General features: G+C 35.8%; 1 protein-coding gene across 1 annotated transcript in view; it reads left to right on the top strand.

The window, feature by feature from the left end:
* The window catches only part of GPC3 (glypican 3), a 409,732-nt gene that overhangs the window by 218,059 nt on the left and 173,722 nt on the right, over positions 1 to 17,951 (top strand). The window contains exon 3 of the mRNA XM_036227265.1: positions 916 to 1,610. Coding sequence (XP_036083158.1) covers positions 916 to 1,610 — 695 coding nt within the window. The remainder of the gene's footprint in view (positions 1 to 915; positions 1,611 to 17,951) is intronic.

Here is a 17,951-nt window from a genome sequence, read left to right as displayed (position 1 = left end):
CCCTATTATTGTGGTTGTTTTCTCTTCCCTCATATAAATGTGGAACATTGGTTATTTGGAATAATTTGTGTCTGGAGTATTTCAGTTTGAAGAATATGAGATGGTGATATTACTACTTTCTTCCTCAGACCAATGCCACTAATTGGGCTTATGACAGCAAATACAATCCTGAATTCATAGTCTCTGTAGAGCAGGTGAGGCTTCCAAGCCATGTGGAAGCCAAACTTACCAAGGAAGCTTAGCAGTTATCATTCTAGATATTCAACTCGCAAATACCAAGTGTTATTTTCAATATTAAATATATAGATTAGTGCATAGATTATTTTTCTTTCCATCTGGATACTCATTTAGGGGATAAATTTTATTTCCAGGTCTGGTAATCTGTCATATATTTCTCTTTAAAGTTATCTAGAGAAAATTTACCAAAAACGATTAAATTTGTGATAGCTTTTATTCTTGGCTAAGAACTTACCTCTCTTCTAGGCTCAAATTGTTATGTGAGTTAATATAGTATATGGTTTGTTGTCAAATATTTATCTCTGTCCAAAAATGAAATTTCTTGCAATACGATTTATTTTTAACTAAATAAATCAATGAGAGAAAGAAAAATAACTTCTCGTTTAGTCTATTTTTAATCAGTATTTTCATGACATGCTGAAATGTTAACTGAATCCTGGCTTTTGTCATTCGAAATATAATTTGCGTGTTTAAGAATTTATGTGTATATCAGGGTTCGGACTTCATGTTCAGAAAGGAAAATTGATTTATAGGAGCAAAGAACTGAATGAGTAGAGGCAAAGCCAGAAATGAATATGGGATCTTAATCACCACAGCAATAAAGAAATCACAAATTCAGTTACACCGTGAATTTTCATGCTTTAATTTCTGGGCAACTCTCTCTCTCTTATTTTACAGAGGCCTTTGAAATTGTTGTTCGCCATGCCAAGAACTACACCAATGCCATGTTCAAAAACAACTATCCGAGTCTGACCCCACAAGCTTTTGAATTTGTGAGTGAATTTTTCACTGATGTGTCTCTCTACATCCTGGGTTCTGACATCAACGTGGATGACATGGTGAATGAACTGTTTGATAGCCTATTTCCAGTCATCTATACCCAGCTAATGAACCCAGGCCTGCCTGAGTCGGCCTTAGACATCAATGAGTGCCTCCGAGGGGCAAGGCGTGACCTGAAAGTATTTGGGAATTTCCCCAAGCTTATTATGACCCAGGTTTCCAAGTCACTGCAAGTTACTAGGATCTTCCTCCAGGCCCTCAATCTCGGAATTGAAGTGATCAACACAACTGATCATCTGAAGTTTAGTAAGGACTGCGGCCGAATGCTCACCAGAATGTGGTACTGCTCTTACTGCCAGGGACTGATGATGGTTAAGCCTTGTGGTGGTTACTGCAATGTGGTCATGCAAGGCTGTATGGCTGGTGTGGTGGAGATTGACAAGTACTGGAGAGAATACATTCTGTCTCTTGAAGAACTGGTGAATGGCATGTACAGAATCTATGACATGGAGAATGTACTGCTTGGTCTCTTCTCGACAATCCATGATTCCATCCAATATGTCCAGAAGAATGGAGGAAAGCTGACCATTACCGTGAGTACCAGTCTACAGTTTTCAGAGGAACTGGGTCCTTTTGGGATGGGGATGGCCTGGCCAGTAGCAGGCACTGATAGAGAGATGCGAGAAAGAGATCAGAGGGTGGGAAGGGATGATAGAGGGATTGAATGACCTCCTAGAGTTAGGCAGCATTTTTGAGACTACAGGTTTTGGAGTCATAATGCCTGGCTTTGAACTTTGGCTCCACCCACTTGCTTGCTGTGAGACCTTTGGTAAATTGTTTTATCTTTATGAGCCTCATATTTATGATTTATAAAAAAGGGATAAAAAAGAATGTGTTTTTCATAAGGAATAACATGTTAAAGCACTTAGCATGTGCCTGGTACATGGTAAGTCTTCAGTAAATATAAGCTATTATTACCATAATGTTGATTATCACAATCCTCAAACAACCCGTGAGGTAGGAGCTATTATCTCCATTTTATAAATGAGGAAAGTGAAGCTCAGTAAAATTGCAACTTGCCCAACGGCACCCAGCTATGGTTAGTGGAAGATCCATGATTCAGAAATTGATCGGGTCTTTCTTTAATTAAGTTATCAGCAATTATTCTGATTCTGATTTCACGCTCATGCCCTTAATCATGTATATCACATTACCATTTTAAGTAGTGACTTTAAATGCAGGAGACCCAGCTAGAACTCCTTAATTAAACTTACACAAGAACATAAGTGAGGCACAATGTCCATGTTTTCCAAGTTGTTTTTTTTTTATAGTCTTGATTATATGTGTCAATCTGATGGGATTTGTGATGTATATAGGACAGTTCTTTAAGTGAGGCAGGAGTTTGCTTGATTTCAGTCCAACATTACTGGTTCCATTATACCTGACAAGCTAGAGTACATATATTCATAATCACAGGAGGCACACACTCTTCAGTGAAGATAGAATACACAGCCAAGAGCTGCCCACCAGAACCCACTAAGGTGATGGTGACTGATTCCTGGATGCTGTCAGCTTTGTAGAAGGAAGTGGCAGGATTATCTAATGCACTATCACTGTTGAGCTTCTACTACATTTCAGGTGCTCTGCTGGCCAGTTTGCATAATATTATTTCACATAATACATGAGATAGGCCCTAATATTGTCCCCATTTTACACAAGAGGAAATGAAGCTTTGAGAAATAAAATACCTTGCCCAAGATCTCAAAGCTGGTTAAGTGAAAGTGGGGGAAATTGGGTTTCATACCAGGCTTGTTTGGCTTGGTGACTCGTGCTCTTAGCTTCTTTACAGTATAACTGCTGTGTACTCTGAGCCATTGTTTTCCCAGAATATGAAAGGCAGATTGGGCCATTTAGCCTTGTCTTTAAATTCTGTAAGTAGAAAATGATAGAGATAATTGGTTTCTTTGGTGAATTAAACTGGGAAGGAGGACAGAAATGATGCACCCCACAGCATGGCTACTTACGGAGCTACTCTAATTGCTTCATTCACAATGCTAGCTATTTAAAACACATTTGTTGAGAAAATATTTTATAGTAAAATGAATGGAAATATTCTATCTAGTGATATTGTTCTTCGATGGCTAATTATTCCCTTGCCTGCTTTATAATTCCAGGCCAGGTTCTGGGACCTCAAGCAAAAGTAAATCTTATAGGACTAGAAAAATGAAGTCAGTGCATTCATTAACCTTACATTGATTGAGGGCTAGACACAAAAGAAAGGGTGCCAGGGGTGTGGAATTATTTTCAATAAGAGAAAAAATAAGAAGACAACATTAAAGAGTGTTTAAAGGTTGCCTCTGATATTATTCACTTAACAACATAATTAATCTGGAAAACAAGTATTCTTCTATAGTGTTTTTAAACACACAAAAAAATAGGGTGGGAAGCTGATAAGGGATTGAGTGCACAGTTTCGATTGGGTTCTAGACATAGAAAGTTTATTTAGTAAACTTTTATTAAGCATCTGCTTTGTGTATGACACTTCACTAGGTGCTGGGTATTTAGAGTTACCCAGAGTATAGTTCTTGAGTCTTGAAAAAGTCAGTCTAGTTGACTGACAAATATGGAACTGAATAAATTTACCATAGTGAACTTTTCACTGTAATGCGAATTTTGGATGGGCCATGAAGAGATTGGTTAGTTCAATCCCATTGATTTACAAATAAAAAAATAAAGTTCAGGGAGGCTTATCCAAAGTTAGATGATTAATAAATTAAAGAGCCAGAATCAGAGGTCTTCTGCTGCTGCAATCTAGCTAGGGCTCTTTCTATCATACTGGTCTGTCTCCCATTAGACCCTCCCAGACTTTCGCTCTAAAATCTCCATTAAGATTTTGCAAAGACACCACAACCTTAACTTCGATAGCTATTCCAGGGTGTCAAACCTGCTCTATTTTAGGTGCACATGTGCACATTGTGTGTGTGTGTGTGTGTGTGTGTGTGTGCGCGCGCGCGCGCACACATTTTCGCATACACGTAGAGGGAGTTTATTTCATGTCATTATCATTCAGGAACAAAGGCCTTGGCTGTCAGGAGGTGCTTGGTGATGCAGTCCCTTTCTGTTTTGGCCATTAAGGGCTTGATTGCTCCCAGATCCCAGCTGGTTATGAGAGTATGAAGTCTGCCTTCCTTAGGGAATGCCTCAACTAGAACAGAAAGTATATGTAAACTCTACCTTGTAACTATTTTATGACCCCCCAACTCTAAGTAATGTATACCAAATGGTGGGGGCGGGTAAATCATTGGCCAGGTGTGATCCCTCCCATACTCTGTATAGGTCAGAAAGAGGGTAGGCCATTTATGAGGATGAGGGGAAGTGAGGGCTGGGTGGACTGCAGAACTCTGTTCATGTTAACAAACCCACAGAATGCCCCAAAACAAAAGATGATTTAAAACTGAAGCCTTAATTAGATTTTGCTGTAACACCCTCACTTCTCTGTTGTGATAAAATATAAAATCCTGCCAGTCAGTCCTAATTGAGGTTAAGTTGTGGTAAGAGATAGCTTTGAAAATAATGCTTTTCCTGAGCTCTCTTGGGACAGCCTTTTAGCTAGCTATAAGCTGTGCTATGAGGTCTGTCATACAGAGACTTCACCTAGTTATTTCGGTGGTTACCATGTACCCCAGATTATGAAGGACATTTTGGTCTTCTAAGTGAATGGGGTACTGTTAATTTTTTATAAGTATGGCCTGTTAGTGCTTTAGTTTCCCTATAATAGTTTTTAGTTCTTCAGACTAACAAGTGAAAGCATGCAAGAAAATGTTGAGGCATTGCCACTGACAGCACTCTTGGAAGAGGGTAAGCTTTCAGTTCCCAAACTTGGCTCACCATCACAATCATCTGGGGAACTTGTTAAACAGAATCCTGGAGTCCACCCTGAGGATTTTCATACCATAGATCTGTGGAGAGGCCAGAGAATTTGTCATTTAAGAAGTGCCCCATTTGCTTTGGGAGCAAATCCAGTCACCTTGTTTCGAAAATAAGGTAAAGCTCAGAGGTTGGAAGTGAATGACGGTTAATGGCAAAGCTAGGACCTCAGATTCCTCATCTATAAAATAAGGTTGCTTTACAGGATTAAATGAAAACAATAAGCTCAATGTACCTGGCTGGAGTTTGAGACACATGGTAGGTACTCACCAAGCTCCAGTCTAGTAATCTTATTACATTTTTCTAAGTGCCAATGGACAATAATTTTTCTTAAACTTATGTTTAAGTACGAAGACGTTTAATGTTACTCTACTCCAAAGAAATGAATAAAAATAGTATATGAGAATGTATGTGCATGAGTGTGTGCATGTGTACATACGTGCGTTTTGTGGGGCGGGATGGAGAAGAGAGGAGAGAAGATAAGGAGAAGAAGAAGGGAAGGAGAAAGAAAAAGTTTGTGCTGCAAAGTCCATGAAAGTTATAAGTGATGGGACTGGAAATTGACACATCTTGACTCTTCATCTACATTTGTGAACTAAGTTAAATATCTTGGCCCTGAGTAAGTAAGTATCAAGTAGGTCTTTAACAGTATTTGGGTGAGAATACCACTGTTAAATTTATCATCACATTATTGAATTCCACACCTTATACCTTGAAGCGAATATAAATATGTACAATTTTTAATACATATTTTTAAACATTGTTACACCATACCCAAATTATTGAATGCTGCAATCTTCTTTTTAAACTGCAACTGTTTTTATTCTGAAACCATTTTGTATGGATTATATACATAACCATTGTACATTTCACGTTAGAATCCATCTACTGATTAAATGAGTAATAATCAACGTGTTATTTATTGCTCTCCCAGAAAGTTTCTCAAAACTTTCAATGATGATTTCATTTACTTTCTTTACCTCCAAAGTAATTGCTCACATGTCCTCACATTGCTATTTGCACCTTTATTTTTCCATTTCTACTCATGTATTTTCTTTATTGATTCATTTCAGAATTTCTCAGTGTTGGTGCTTCCTCTCCCACATTTTCATTGCTTCAGCTTGTTATATGCTTCACTGAATGTTGTGCAAAATTGCAACCTTTTTCACCACCACTATTTCCCCCTTTCGTTCCTTATTGTGATCTTTATTTTAACACTATCTGAAATAGAATTCATTTTGGGAAGCATTTATTGAACACCTAATTGTAGAAACACTATGATAGATGTTAGGGTCACAGTGAGTGGCTGGAATGGTGACCATGACTCTGTTGCTGCTCTCTGGGGTCACTAAACTAGCAGGTTGCAAAGCTAAGATTCAAAGCTGGATCTGTTTGACCGCAAAGCTCATGCTTTAACCATTACTCTATACTGTTCTTTCGAATAGTTTCACTCTCCCTTCACCAGAATCTTTATTCTCCAAACATGGGCTAAGTAGGTTTTTTATTATCTTATTTAATATCCTGTATTACTCTGTACTGTTTTTCCAGCTGCACAGTCAGTTTTTGAATTCATTCTTCCTCCTTGGAGACTTTTGCTGTAGTATTTCCCAATGAAGTACTAAAAAGCATGAGATTTTTAGGCTTCTTAACATTTAAAGACACACAGTAATTTCTAGGAGAAGAAGAAATGCTTGTGTAGGTGATGGAAGACCCAGTCACACAGTGAAATAACGTTGCCTAGAAACTGTATAAGCAGTAACAGTGGTGAGGAATAGGCTATCTTCCAGTTGCAATATTTGGAATCTGCGCATTGAACCAACAGATAGTTTTTTTTTTTTAGCTCATTTGCCTTTGCTTCTGGACCTTAACAGTACATCTAGTTCTCCATTACAGCATTTCCTTAGTAGTTAACATTGCCTGTTGAGAACGCTAACATACTCTGATATCAAGTACATCCATTTCCTTTGCTAGAATTTTTTGAAGATATCTTCAGTGAAGTCAGTATTTATTTATGTGTGCTAGGAAGCTCTGGGGAAAATTCTCTGTTGATCCTCAATAATAATTCACTATAAAATCCTTATATTTTGCTGTCTGTGTGAGTGACTGTAACTCATCAGAATTTCCAAGATTAGCCTTACTTTCCTCTCCGCTTTTGAAGGCTGAGGTTATTTCTCAGGTGTCAAAATGTCAGTGTTTTTCTTCTCATGCTATCAGTTTGGACTTTCATTTTTTTAGTCTCAGATAGAGATACCTTTTCTGAATTCATATAAGCTGTTTTCAGTAGCAAGTAATTTCAAGTGATAAAAACAAGTAAATGCCTCACTACCCAATTAGTATCTGCAGGTCAGCATCTAGAACTGTGGTAAGTGACTTCATTTGCATGACGTCTATTTCTGGAAAGGCAAAAATGTTTATAGGCTGCCATCCTTTTTTAATTCACAATAAACATAGCTTTACTGCTTTCCATGGGGAAAAACATATAGTTTTAAAACATACATTATTTATTTATTTAAGAGAAGAATACAAATAAAAGAATCAGCACCATGTTTAGGAACTAAGTGTTCATTTCAGGTCAAGCTTCAAGAAGTTGCCACACAAGGGAAGCTTTTTTTAATGCTTCATTTTGAAATTATATACATATATATATATAAATTATACACATATATGTATATATGTACATATATATGTAATTATATACATATATGTATATAATTTCAAATATATATATATATATATAGTCATATTAGGAAATTAGGTAGGCTTTTCACGAATCTAGAATTGCTTACCTTTGCCTTTGCAAGAAATAGCAGTGTGATTACCAGTTGTTTTATATGTTCTGAATCTTTAGAAATAAGTTTTCCTCCTTTTTATGGTGTGTGGATTGATATGGCAGGAACATGTTTTCAAAGGTGTGAAAAGTCTGATGTTTGTATGCTAACTGCAAGCTAACAGGTTAACCAGCCACATTTTCCTGGATGCTGGTTAAAGACACCAGATTACTGGCTCAGAGATGAATGATAGTTTATTTCTCACAACAACAAAAGTAGCCAGAATATCAGCATTTATGTCAGATCCCTGAGCTCCAATTCCCATGAGGTAAGGTGGAAAGGGCCAGATGACTCCTGCACACTCAGTGAATTGCATAACAGGAGAGGAGCCTTGTGCCTAGGGAATTCAAATCTTTTATAATTGGGGTATGTCTGCCTGCTATTTTCTCTGTCTTCTAATGCTGTTCATTATGCAAAGATAATTGAATAAAGATAGTCCGGGAAAAAAGTACCTCTGTTTATAGGACATGCAGAAACATGAGACCCATGGAAAATTGTCTTGCAACACGTGATCCCCCAGCCTTCGATGGCTACAAGAACCCCTCAAATTCCTAATGCTTTTGGAGTATCATACAAGGAAATTTGAAGTTCGTTAAGACGCTTAGCTCAGTCCTGACTTCTTGGCCAAAAGGCAGGGCTACATGCCATGTGTTGGATGGTAACAGAATGCACATCCAAAGACAGAACAATAGCAATTTTCTCCACTCTTTAGAGAATACTTGAAAAAGAAAGTATGAAGAGGGCACCTGACTGTTGCCTCTGGTTAGGAGCAAACCCTGCCCCTTTGGGCCTCCTTCTACTACTCTATTGCTTTCTTACTTGATCTCTAAGCTATCATTTCCTTACTTGCTTGTTCAGGCTCTGGGGTTAGGAATTTGTATTGCTAAGTGGCTTGACCAAGTGAGGTTTTCTCTCTTATTGCACTTCTAAGGTGATACATGTGATAATCACAGAGCAGTAAGCAGATGCTTATCCATGTCTGCTTGGATTTTTGGAGGACTGATTTGTCCTCAGAGTATATTCAGAAAGGTTAGAAAGTCAAGAATATCCTGCCAAATGGTCAAAGTTCAGTAAGGCATTCCCATGACCTGATACTCTGAGAATCCATGTGCTCCTGGGATGACAATAAGGAAGCCAAAAATGCCTTTTTTATATTGGGTGGCCAGGGAATCAGAGCACAAAGTGAAAGCAGCCCCTACCTGGTGAGGGCAAAAAATCCCCTGAATACTCGCAAAACCTAAAATGCCTCAGGAAACATGAAGTCATGTACACAGTTTGATTCCTCTGTGATTCCTTTTTCCCCACTTGGAATTAGGTTATTCTTGGCAACTGTAATACTACATCATTCATTCGCAATAGTGCCACAGGTAACTTTGGCCCACTAACCTCTTATGCCTATATTTTGCTATCTTGCTCAGGTCTCTGGCATAAAATGCTTCCTACTTTGACTATTTCTTAAAAAGCAACTACTCACTCCCACATGAAAGATTAAAAACATATTTTGAATATCACAGAAGAATTTTTAAATGAAGTTACACCATGGTACACTAATTTCCTCAAGGGAGGAGGTGGTTATAAAATTTGCTGTAATAAAGATTCACAAAAGAATATGAGAAAATTTGGAGCAGATTTCTTCCAGCATGTTGCAGCCATTGTAGGATGAAATGCAAACTATTATTACCAGTAGCCACAGCTTTCTGAGTGCTGCTGATACTGGGCACTATACTAGGCCTCACAGTTTACTGTTCCTTTCCACGTTGAGGTAGGTGGTGGGTGTTAATAAGGAAAGACAAATAACCTTTGTTTTGGTTAAAATACAGACTTCTTAATGTCATTTTAAAATGTCTCTTTGGGATTTGGGGTTCAGAATGTACCAGACTTCTCAAAGGGAATGCTGGAATGGACACAAGAGACCTTATTGGGGTGATGAAAATGTTCTAAAACTGGTTTGTAGTGATGGTTGTTGGTAAATTTAGTAGAAATTGTTAAATCGTACACTTGAAATGAGCGAATTGTAGGAATCCAAAAATACCTCAATAACATGGTAAAAAATTACAAAAAAACCCAGTGGAATTAATATATAAAGCATTTCAAATATAACAATGTATAAGCATATTATAAAACAGCTAGTAAAACAATACGTGTATAAATACATATCGTTCAAATAAATAACCGTATAAAGTAAAACAAAAACCAATAAAAACAGTGCTGGAATCTAGAAGATAAAATTGTCTCTTTGGGAAGTGCATGACTCAAGAAACCTGCTTTCACATTTCATACTGGGGTGGAGAATTGGGGGAATGTTGTTGCCTTCTTATTACCCAATTCAAATCTTTTCCGAAGAATATTCAGAAAGTGAATTAATTTTTCCTTTTTTCATTCCACTCAGAATGCCTAAAACAGATAAAGTAGGAAATGGAGTCATTATATTTGGGTGCTATCTATTATCATTTACTGACTGAGAGTCTAAGCCTTTCTGCTTTTCGCAGATAATTAATTTTGTTCCTAAATATAGGAAAGAATGATTGTAATCAGTATGTTTGTACTTTCAGCCACAAATAGAGCCTATCAAAGATATGCAGTACAAATAAATCTCATAAAATATGTAGCCCAAGCACTGATTGAATTTAATTTGCTATCTTTCTTTTTTTCAAAGAAAAAATATTATATGTATGATTTTTAAAAGTCATTCTTGGAATTCTTATAGAGTTAATAGATGAACCTCTCTTTTTCTAACTCAACTTATGCTATTAATTATTTTTATCATTAAATCTCATGAAGTAGAACAGGAGACTTTGATTTGGCATGAAAATCAACCTGTTAACATACATAATTCTGTGTTCTAATATGGGGTTATCTTTATGCTTCTAGAAAATTACAAATGATCAGTTTGAGGCTCAGGTTCATGGGATGAAACCTGAGAGTATTTGTGAAGGAATTTCTCTCAACTCTTTTGAAAGACATTTGTCCTTTTTTTCTAATTGCCCAGCCCCACTTCTGACTAACCCCTCCTCTAAGACTGGCCCTTCTTCAAAATTGTACCTTACTCAGTGTCTTGTTCATTCAGGCCCTGTACTTGGTTTAAAATGATGATGATTAATCATGGTCCAGTCATCATAGGAAGCCCATTTCTGCTTCTAGTTCTCTAATATGTTCTCTTTTCTGAGAAACAAATTTACTTCACTTAACATATTATATATTGCCAGAAACTCTTCGAAAAGGGTTATAAAGGATGGAGATCTCAGTCACTGTGACTCAATTGTAGGGAAGAAATGTTTGTGTAGGTAAGACCTATTGGTGCTTCTGAAATCACCTGCAGTGGAAATTACACAGTGGAAATAACATCAGTCTAGGAATCAGAATATTGACATTGGGTCTTTGCCTTGTGCTGCCAGGGAATAGGGGCCTAAGAAAAGTAACTTAATCTGTGCAATGAAGAAGATAATGATTATGAGGGTGATTATTTGTTGAGTACTTGCTATGTTCTACACCCAGTTCTAAGCTCTTGACACTCCTTTAATGTTTTAAGTAATCTTGATAAGGAGGGGATTATCATTAGTATCATTTTCTAGGTTAAAGAACTGAGGCAAAAAGACTTGGAAGTAGGTGCCAGCTTCAAGGCCAGTTCTGCTGCTCTTTCCTGCAGGGTAATTTATTGCTCAGGGCCAGACCCAGTCTTAGAATGTGTGGGCAGAGCCTGGCTCCCTCTGCAGGTGGAGGCAAGCTGATTTAGCTGGTAAGAATGAGGCAGAATGGAAGCCAGGACCTTGCTAAGTGTCTTTCATTCTTGCCTGCTCTCTCAGTTACTATTCATCCTGTTTCCTATATGTGGCCTTGAGAATTTCATGCAAACTTCCTCAGCTTTTCTTCTCTGCTTTTGCTTATATTTGTATAAGACCTATTTCATTTACTTTTTAAAAAATCCGTTCTTGATGAGCTCAGGTTTAAAAGATATTTTAGGGGGTGAGGGAGGATGGGGAAGGTAGATGGGGTAAAGGGGGTCAAATATAGGGGGTAGGTGAAGGGTAAAGTGGGTAAAGGGCATCAAATACATGGTAGCTGAAGGACTTTGGGTAGTAAACACAATAGACTATACAGATGTCAATTTATAATGTATACCTGAAAATTATATAATTGTATTAATCAATGTTACCCCAATAAACTTAAAAAAGATATTTTAAAAGCTATATGGCATCTCCATTTTTTCCTCTTTCATATCATAAATCCAAAGAATGGTGAAATACCAAACTCTGTGACTTTGTTATTATCCATTAAACCCTGTCATGCTCTTTTTCCAAATATGGAAAGAGTTACTGAATTTATGATTTACTCAATTGTCCCATTCCCCTTAACAAGTTCTTAATGTAAAATTAATGGATTTGTTGACTGTAACAACTTTCTGGCACATTTTAAAAATATATATGAACATTTTAAATCATCTTTGAGTAGTTTCTTTATAAGTTTTCTAGATATATAGTACTCTAGACAAAAGAAGAAACTAAATTAGTGTCCTCACTCTGATTAAAAATAAAGCAATAATTGTGATAAATTGGCATACTCAAACTTGACAGATAGAAGCTATAGAATATATGTTAAATTTCCTTTCAGTTTGAAAAGAATGCTAACAAGCCCCAAATCACAGAGGGTGAAAGAATACACACTGTTGGAAATATTTCTCTCTCATATCTGTGTTTATCAAGTTTTAAGGTTGGTTTCTTCCCTCAGCATTTCTTTTGAATCTGTAATCTATTGATTTTTTTAAAAATGCATGACTCAAACTGCTCTTCTGTGAAAAACCCCATTCAGAATTGTCTCAGCTCTGGTTATCGTTGACCAAAGACTCTTTGAGATACCAGGAATAATAAAATACAACAAACATTCATTTTTAATAGCACCATAGAAAATTTTAAGAGCAAAACTTTCAAGATTGAAAGGTGAGTCAATACCCTGCATGGAAATGGGCCAGCTTGGTGTTGTAAAGAGCAGTGTAAGAAAAGGTTTTATATGATGTTGTAGGAAGAACACAAGCCTCAGGAGTTTGGATGTGACTCTCTGCTCAGCCATTTCTTATCTTAGTGATATTGGGCATACTGTAAACTTTCCCTGAACCTTAGTTGCTTCATCTATAGAATGGGGATAAGAATGCCAGCCTCTTAAACTGCTATGAAAATTAGCAATAATGCCTAGCTCACAGTAGTACTATAAAATCTGACAAAATGGCCTTTTCTTGCTAGGTCTTCCCTCACATGGGGATGTTCATCTTTGGGGTCTTCTCATTAGCTTCAGCATCACTGATAAATATTTACTGAGCTCCTATGACAAATGCCCTATGCCAGGAGCTGGCAACACAGATATCAGGAATCTGTTTCAAGAAACTAAACTAGTTGGGTTGCAGCAGAATTTTTAGATTATTGTTCCAATGTTAGGATGGTCTTTCAGGTGAGGCTGCTTTTCCAGGTACTCCACGCTTTTCCTAAGGACTTGAAGCTCCTTAGTGTGTGTTCCTTGGTGTGTCTTTGAACAAGTTTATTTAGCCTGTCTGGCTGTAAGGCCTTTGCATCCATTTGCCCAACTCTTGTCACTAATAACCAGAAAGATCAATCATGTTCCCAAAAGATGTTCAGGTGAATTGATTCCTGGCCAGACAGACCAAGTTGAACACACAAGTTTTCTAGCTGTTCCCAGTGGTCTTCACAGAAGACTCATGAATAAAGGACAGTGTGATATATCTAGATTCCTGGTGGGGAATGTTAGCATTCATCTTCTTTTTCTTGGGTTTAGTGCTAAAATCCTTGGGAGTAGAGGAAAGACTCAAGCTGTGTTTACGGCTTCTTGTTTTAGAGTGTGTATTGTGCAGTATAATGCTAAATTGCTTTTTGGGGTACCACTGTTAAATGATGATTAAATTTAGGTTGGTATAAAAATGAATACATATCTATTACATATCTTTGGTATAATTTAATGATATCCTCTTATTTTGGATATTATCCTTTTATTAAATTCCTAAATTTTCTGTCTGTTCTTATCTATCCTGCCCTTTGAGTCTCTTCCCCCTTTATAATGAATAACGACTATCTTTTCGATTCTTGGGATTTGGGTTATCACTCTATTTCTTTTGATGGAAGGAGAGGGAGAATACAATGGGGAAGGAAGTAAAAGTAGTTTTAGAGAAGTAAAAGGAAGATGAGAAGTAAATTAGACCATTTGAAAATGATTTTTTGTAGTTATTTGCCCTCTGCAGTAATTACTTAATATAATCATTGCCTACTCATGCTAGCACAATATGAACAAGTCACAAATTCTAGATTTTAAAATTATAGAATATACAATATGTCTCAACTATGACTTATTTGCCATTTTTTTTAAAAATTATCATTTTTAGTGAATTACGCTACCATTCTCTGCTCCTTATCCCCTAGTATACAATGTGTTACATAGACTGTTTAATTCTTCTCTTAAATCAAGCTAAAGGGAAATGGAGTTCATTCTTAGAACACTGAGGAGACATCAATAGTATGGAAAGTACAAATCTCACTAAAAAATCAGAAGTATAAGAGTACATCTTGTATTATTTATTTTGCTTTCTTTTTAAAAATAAGTCTATTTTAGAGTACTTTGAGGTTCATAGCAAAATTGAGCAGAAAGTACAGAAACTTTCCATATACCTCTTGTCCCCACACATCTAGAGCCTCCCCCACTATCAACATCGAGAACCAGAGTGGTGCATTTGTTAAAATCAATTAATCTACATTAATACATCATTATTGTCCAAAGTCCATAATTTACATTAGGGTTCCCTCTTGATGTGGTGTATTCTATGGGTTTGGAAAAATATATAGTGATACATATCTTCCATTATAGTATCATACAAAATAATTTCGAAGACCTAAAACTCCCCTGTGTTCTGCCTATTCATCCCTTTCTCCCTCTTAACCTCTAGCAACCACTGACTTTTTTGGTCTCCATGGTTTTGCCTTTTTCAGAATGTCATATAATTGGAATCATACAGTATATAGCCTCCTCAGATTGGCTTCTTTCACTCAGTGATATACACTTAAGGTTCCGCCAGGTCTGTTCATGGTTTCATAGCTCATTTCTTTTTAGTGCTGAATAATATCCCATTGTATGAGTATCTTTTATTTTTTTAAATTAATTTAATTTCAAGTACAAATCCTTGTTCCCATTGGTTAGTGGTAAATTCTACCTCATTACATTTTTTTTGTAAAAACAGCTTTATTGAGATATAATTCACATAGAATATATTCACCAATTTCCTTATGGTTAATGATGTTGGGTAATGTTCATGTGCTTATTGGCCAGGTGTATGTCTTCTTTGGTGAAAGGTCTATTGATATCCCTGTCCAATTTTTTAATTGGATCATTTGTCATTTCATTATAGAATTATAAGAATTTTTTATATATTCTTGGTACTAGACCCTTATAAAATATACAATTTGCAAATATTTTCTTCCATAGTGTGGAATCTTTTCATACTGTGGAATCTTTTCACTTTACTAATAATGTCCTTTAAAACACAAAAGTTTATGATTTTGATGAAGTTCAGTTTATCTATTTTTGTGCATACATCTTACCTGAAAAAGCACTGCCTCATCCAAAGTCATGAAGATTTACATCTATGGTTTCTTCTAAGAATTTTACAGGTTTAGCTCTTACATATAGGCCTACAATCCATTTTAAGTTAATTTTCTATATTTGGTGAAAAAAAGGAGGTACACCTTCATCCTTTTGTAGTGGATATTCAGTTATCCCAACCCATTTTTTGAAAATACTGTTCTTCTCCCTTGAATGGTCTTGGCACCTTTGTCAAAAATCAACATATGGGTTGAATCTCTAGTGCCATGTTGAAGAGAAATGGCAAGAATGGACATTTCTTTTTCCTAATCTTAGAGGAAAAGACTTCAATCTTTCCCAATTAAGTACAGTGCTAGCTATGGGTTTTTTTTTTTTTTATAAATACTCTTTATTAGGTTGAGGAAATTCCCTTGTATTCTTCTTAGGTTGTTGATTGTTTTTATTATCAAAGTATGTTAGATTTGATCAAATTTGTGTTCTGCATCTAATGTGTATGTGTCCTTTATTCTACTAAATAATAGTGATAATAATAATAATAATAAAATAACATTGATACCAGATGTTAAACCACCCTTGCATTGCTAAATTGATAAATCTCACTTGGTCATGGTGTATTATCCTTCTTATGTGTTGCTGGATTCAGTTTGCTAGTATTTTGTTAAGGGTTTTTGTATTTTATCTTCATCAGAGATTATTGGTCTGTAGTTTTCTTATAGTCTTTGTCTGGTTTTAGTATCATGATAATATTAGTCTCACAAAATGAGTTGAAATGTGTTCCCTATTTTTCTGTTTTTCGGAAGATTTTGATGATTGGCATTAATTCATCTTTAAATGTTCAGTAGTATTTGCTGGTAAGGCCATCTGGTCCTGGGCTTTTCCTCGTGAGATTTAAATTGCTAATTCAGTCTTTATTTGTTATAAATTTATTCAGATTTTCTATTTCTTCTTGAGTCAGTTTTGGCAGTTTTGTCATTTTAGGAATTTGTCCATTTTATCTACATTATATAATTTGTTGGCATATAATTTTCTTTGTATTTCCTTAAAACCCTTTTTATTTATGTAAAGCCAGTAATAATATCCCCTTTTACATTCCTGATTATAGTAATTTGAGTCTTCTTTTTTTCTTGGTTGGTCTAACTAAAGGTATATCTTGTTCTTTTCACAAAACCAACTTCTGATTTTGTTGATTTTTCTCTATTTTTCTAGTCTTGATTTCATTAATCTCTACTCTAATTTACACTTTTATTCTTTCTCCTTGGTTTAGCTTTAATGTGCTCTTCTTTTTCCAGGGTTATAAGGTGACAGTTTAGGTTATCGATTCGAGATGCTTCCTTTTTTCTCAAAACAACTGTTTACCAAGTATAAATTTCCCTCCATGTACTGCTTTAGCTGCATCCCATATGTGTTGGTATAATATGTTTCATTTTATTAATTTCAAAGTATTTTATTATATTGTTTGTGATTTCTTGTTTGATACTTTTATACTAAGGTATTAGAGACAACATATTTACCAGTATATTGTTTAATTTCTATGTATATAGTTATTTGGGTGTGTGTGGTTTAATTCTCACATATATGTGATTTCTTAAATTTTTTCCTGTTATTGGTTTCTAATTTTATTTCATAGTGGTTAGGAAACATCCTTATTTGCCTATGGAGGCTATGGTTTATCCTGGGGAATGTCCCATGCGCAGTTGAGAAGATTGTGTATTCTGCTATCATCGGGTGCGGTGTTCTATAGATGTGTGTTAGCTCTTTTTGATTTATAGTTCAAGTCTTGTTGTTCTGCCTAGTTTTCCTATCCAGTATTGAAAGTGTGTTATTGCTGAATTGTTTATTTTTTCCTCTAATTTTGTCGGGCTTTGTTTTATGTATTGTGGGGGCCTCTTGTTAGATATATATATTTATAAATGTCATATCTTTCTGGTGGATTGACCCTTGTTTCAAAATCAAATTTCCCTGTTTACCTCTAATAATATTATCTGATTTTTTTTCTGACATTAGTATAGCCACTTCAGGGTTCTTATGGTTACTGTTTGCATGATATATCTTTTTCCATCTTTTTACTTTCAATCTGTTTGTATCTTTGTATCTAAAATGTGTCTCCTGTAGATAGCATAGTCACATATATTATTTAATCCAATCTGACAATCTCACTTTTGACTGGAATGCCAAATCCATTTATCTTCAATGTAATTACTGATATGGCAGGATTTGTATGTGCGTTTTACTCTGTTTTCTATGTCTCATGCCTTTTTGTCTCCATTTCTCCTTTGCTGCTTTCTTTTCCATTAAGTGAATATTTTCTAGTGTAACATTTTAATTACTTTATAGATTTTTTTTTTACTTTCTTGGTTATTAGTAGTTCTAGGGATTACAATACATGGCTAACTTTATAAGAATATACTTCAGATTTATACTAAATTCCAGTGATATATAGCTATACTACTCCTTTGGCATTCTCAAATGCCCTGTCAACTCTGGTGGCCAAATAACTGTCTGTTTGTTTTCCTAGAGTTCGAAAATGATCTATTATGCTGAAAAAGGCCTGCAGTAGTTCTTCAATGACTGAGTCTTATATTGCAG

This window comes from Rousettus aegyptiacus, unplaced genomic scaffold (genome assembly GCF_014176215.1).
Source record: "Rousettus aegyptiacus isolate mRouAeg1 unplaced genomic scaffold, mRouAeg1.p scaffold_m13_p_9, whole genome shotgun sequence".
Taxonomy (NCBI): Eukaryota; Metazoa; Chordata; class Mammalia; order Chiroptera; family Pteropodidae; genus Rousettus; species Rousettus aegyptiacus.
The sequence above is the reverse complement of the archived record's forward strand: the minus strand, read 5'-3'. Positions and strand labels throughout refer to the sequence as shown.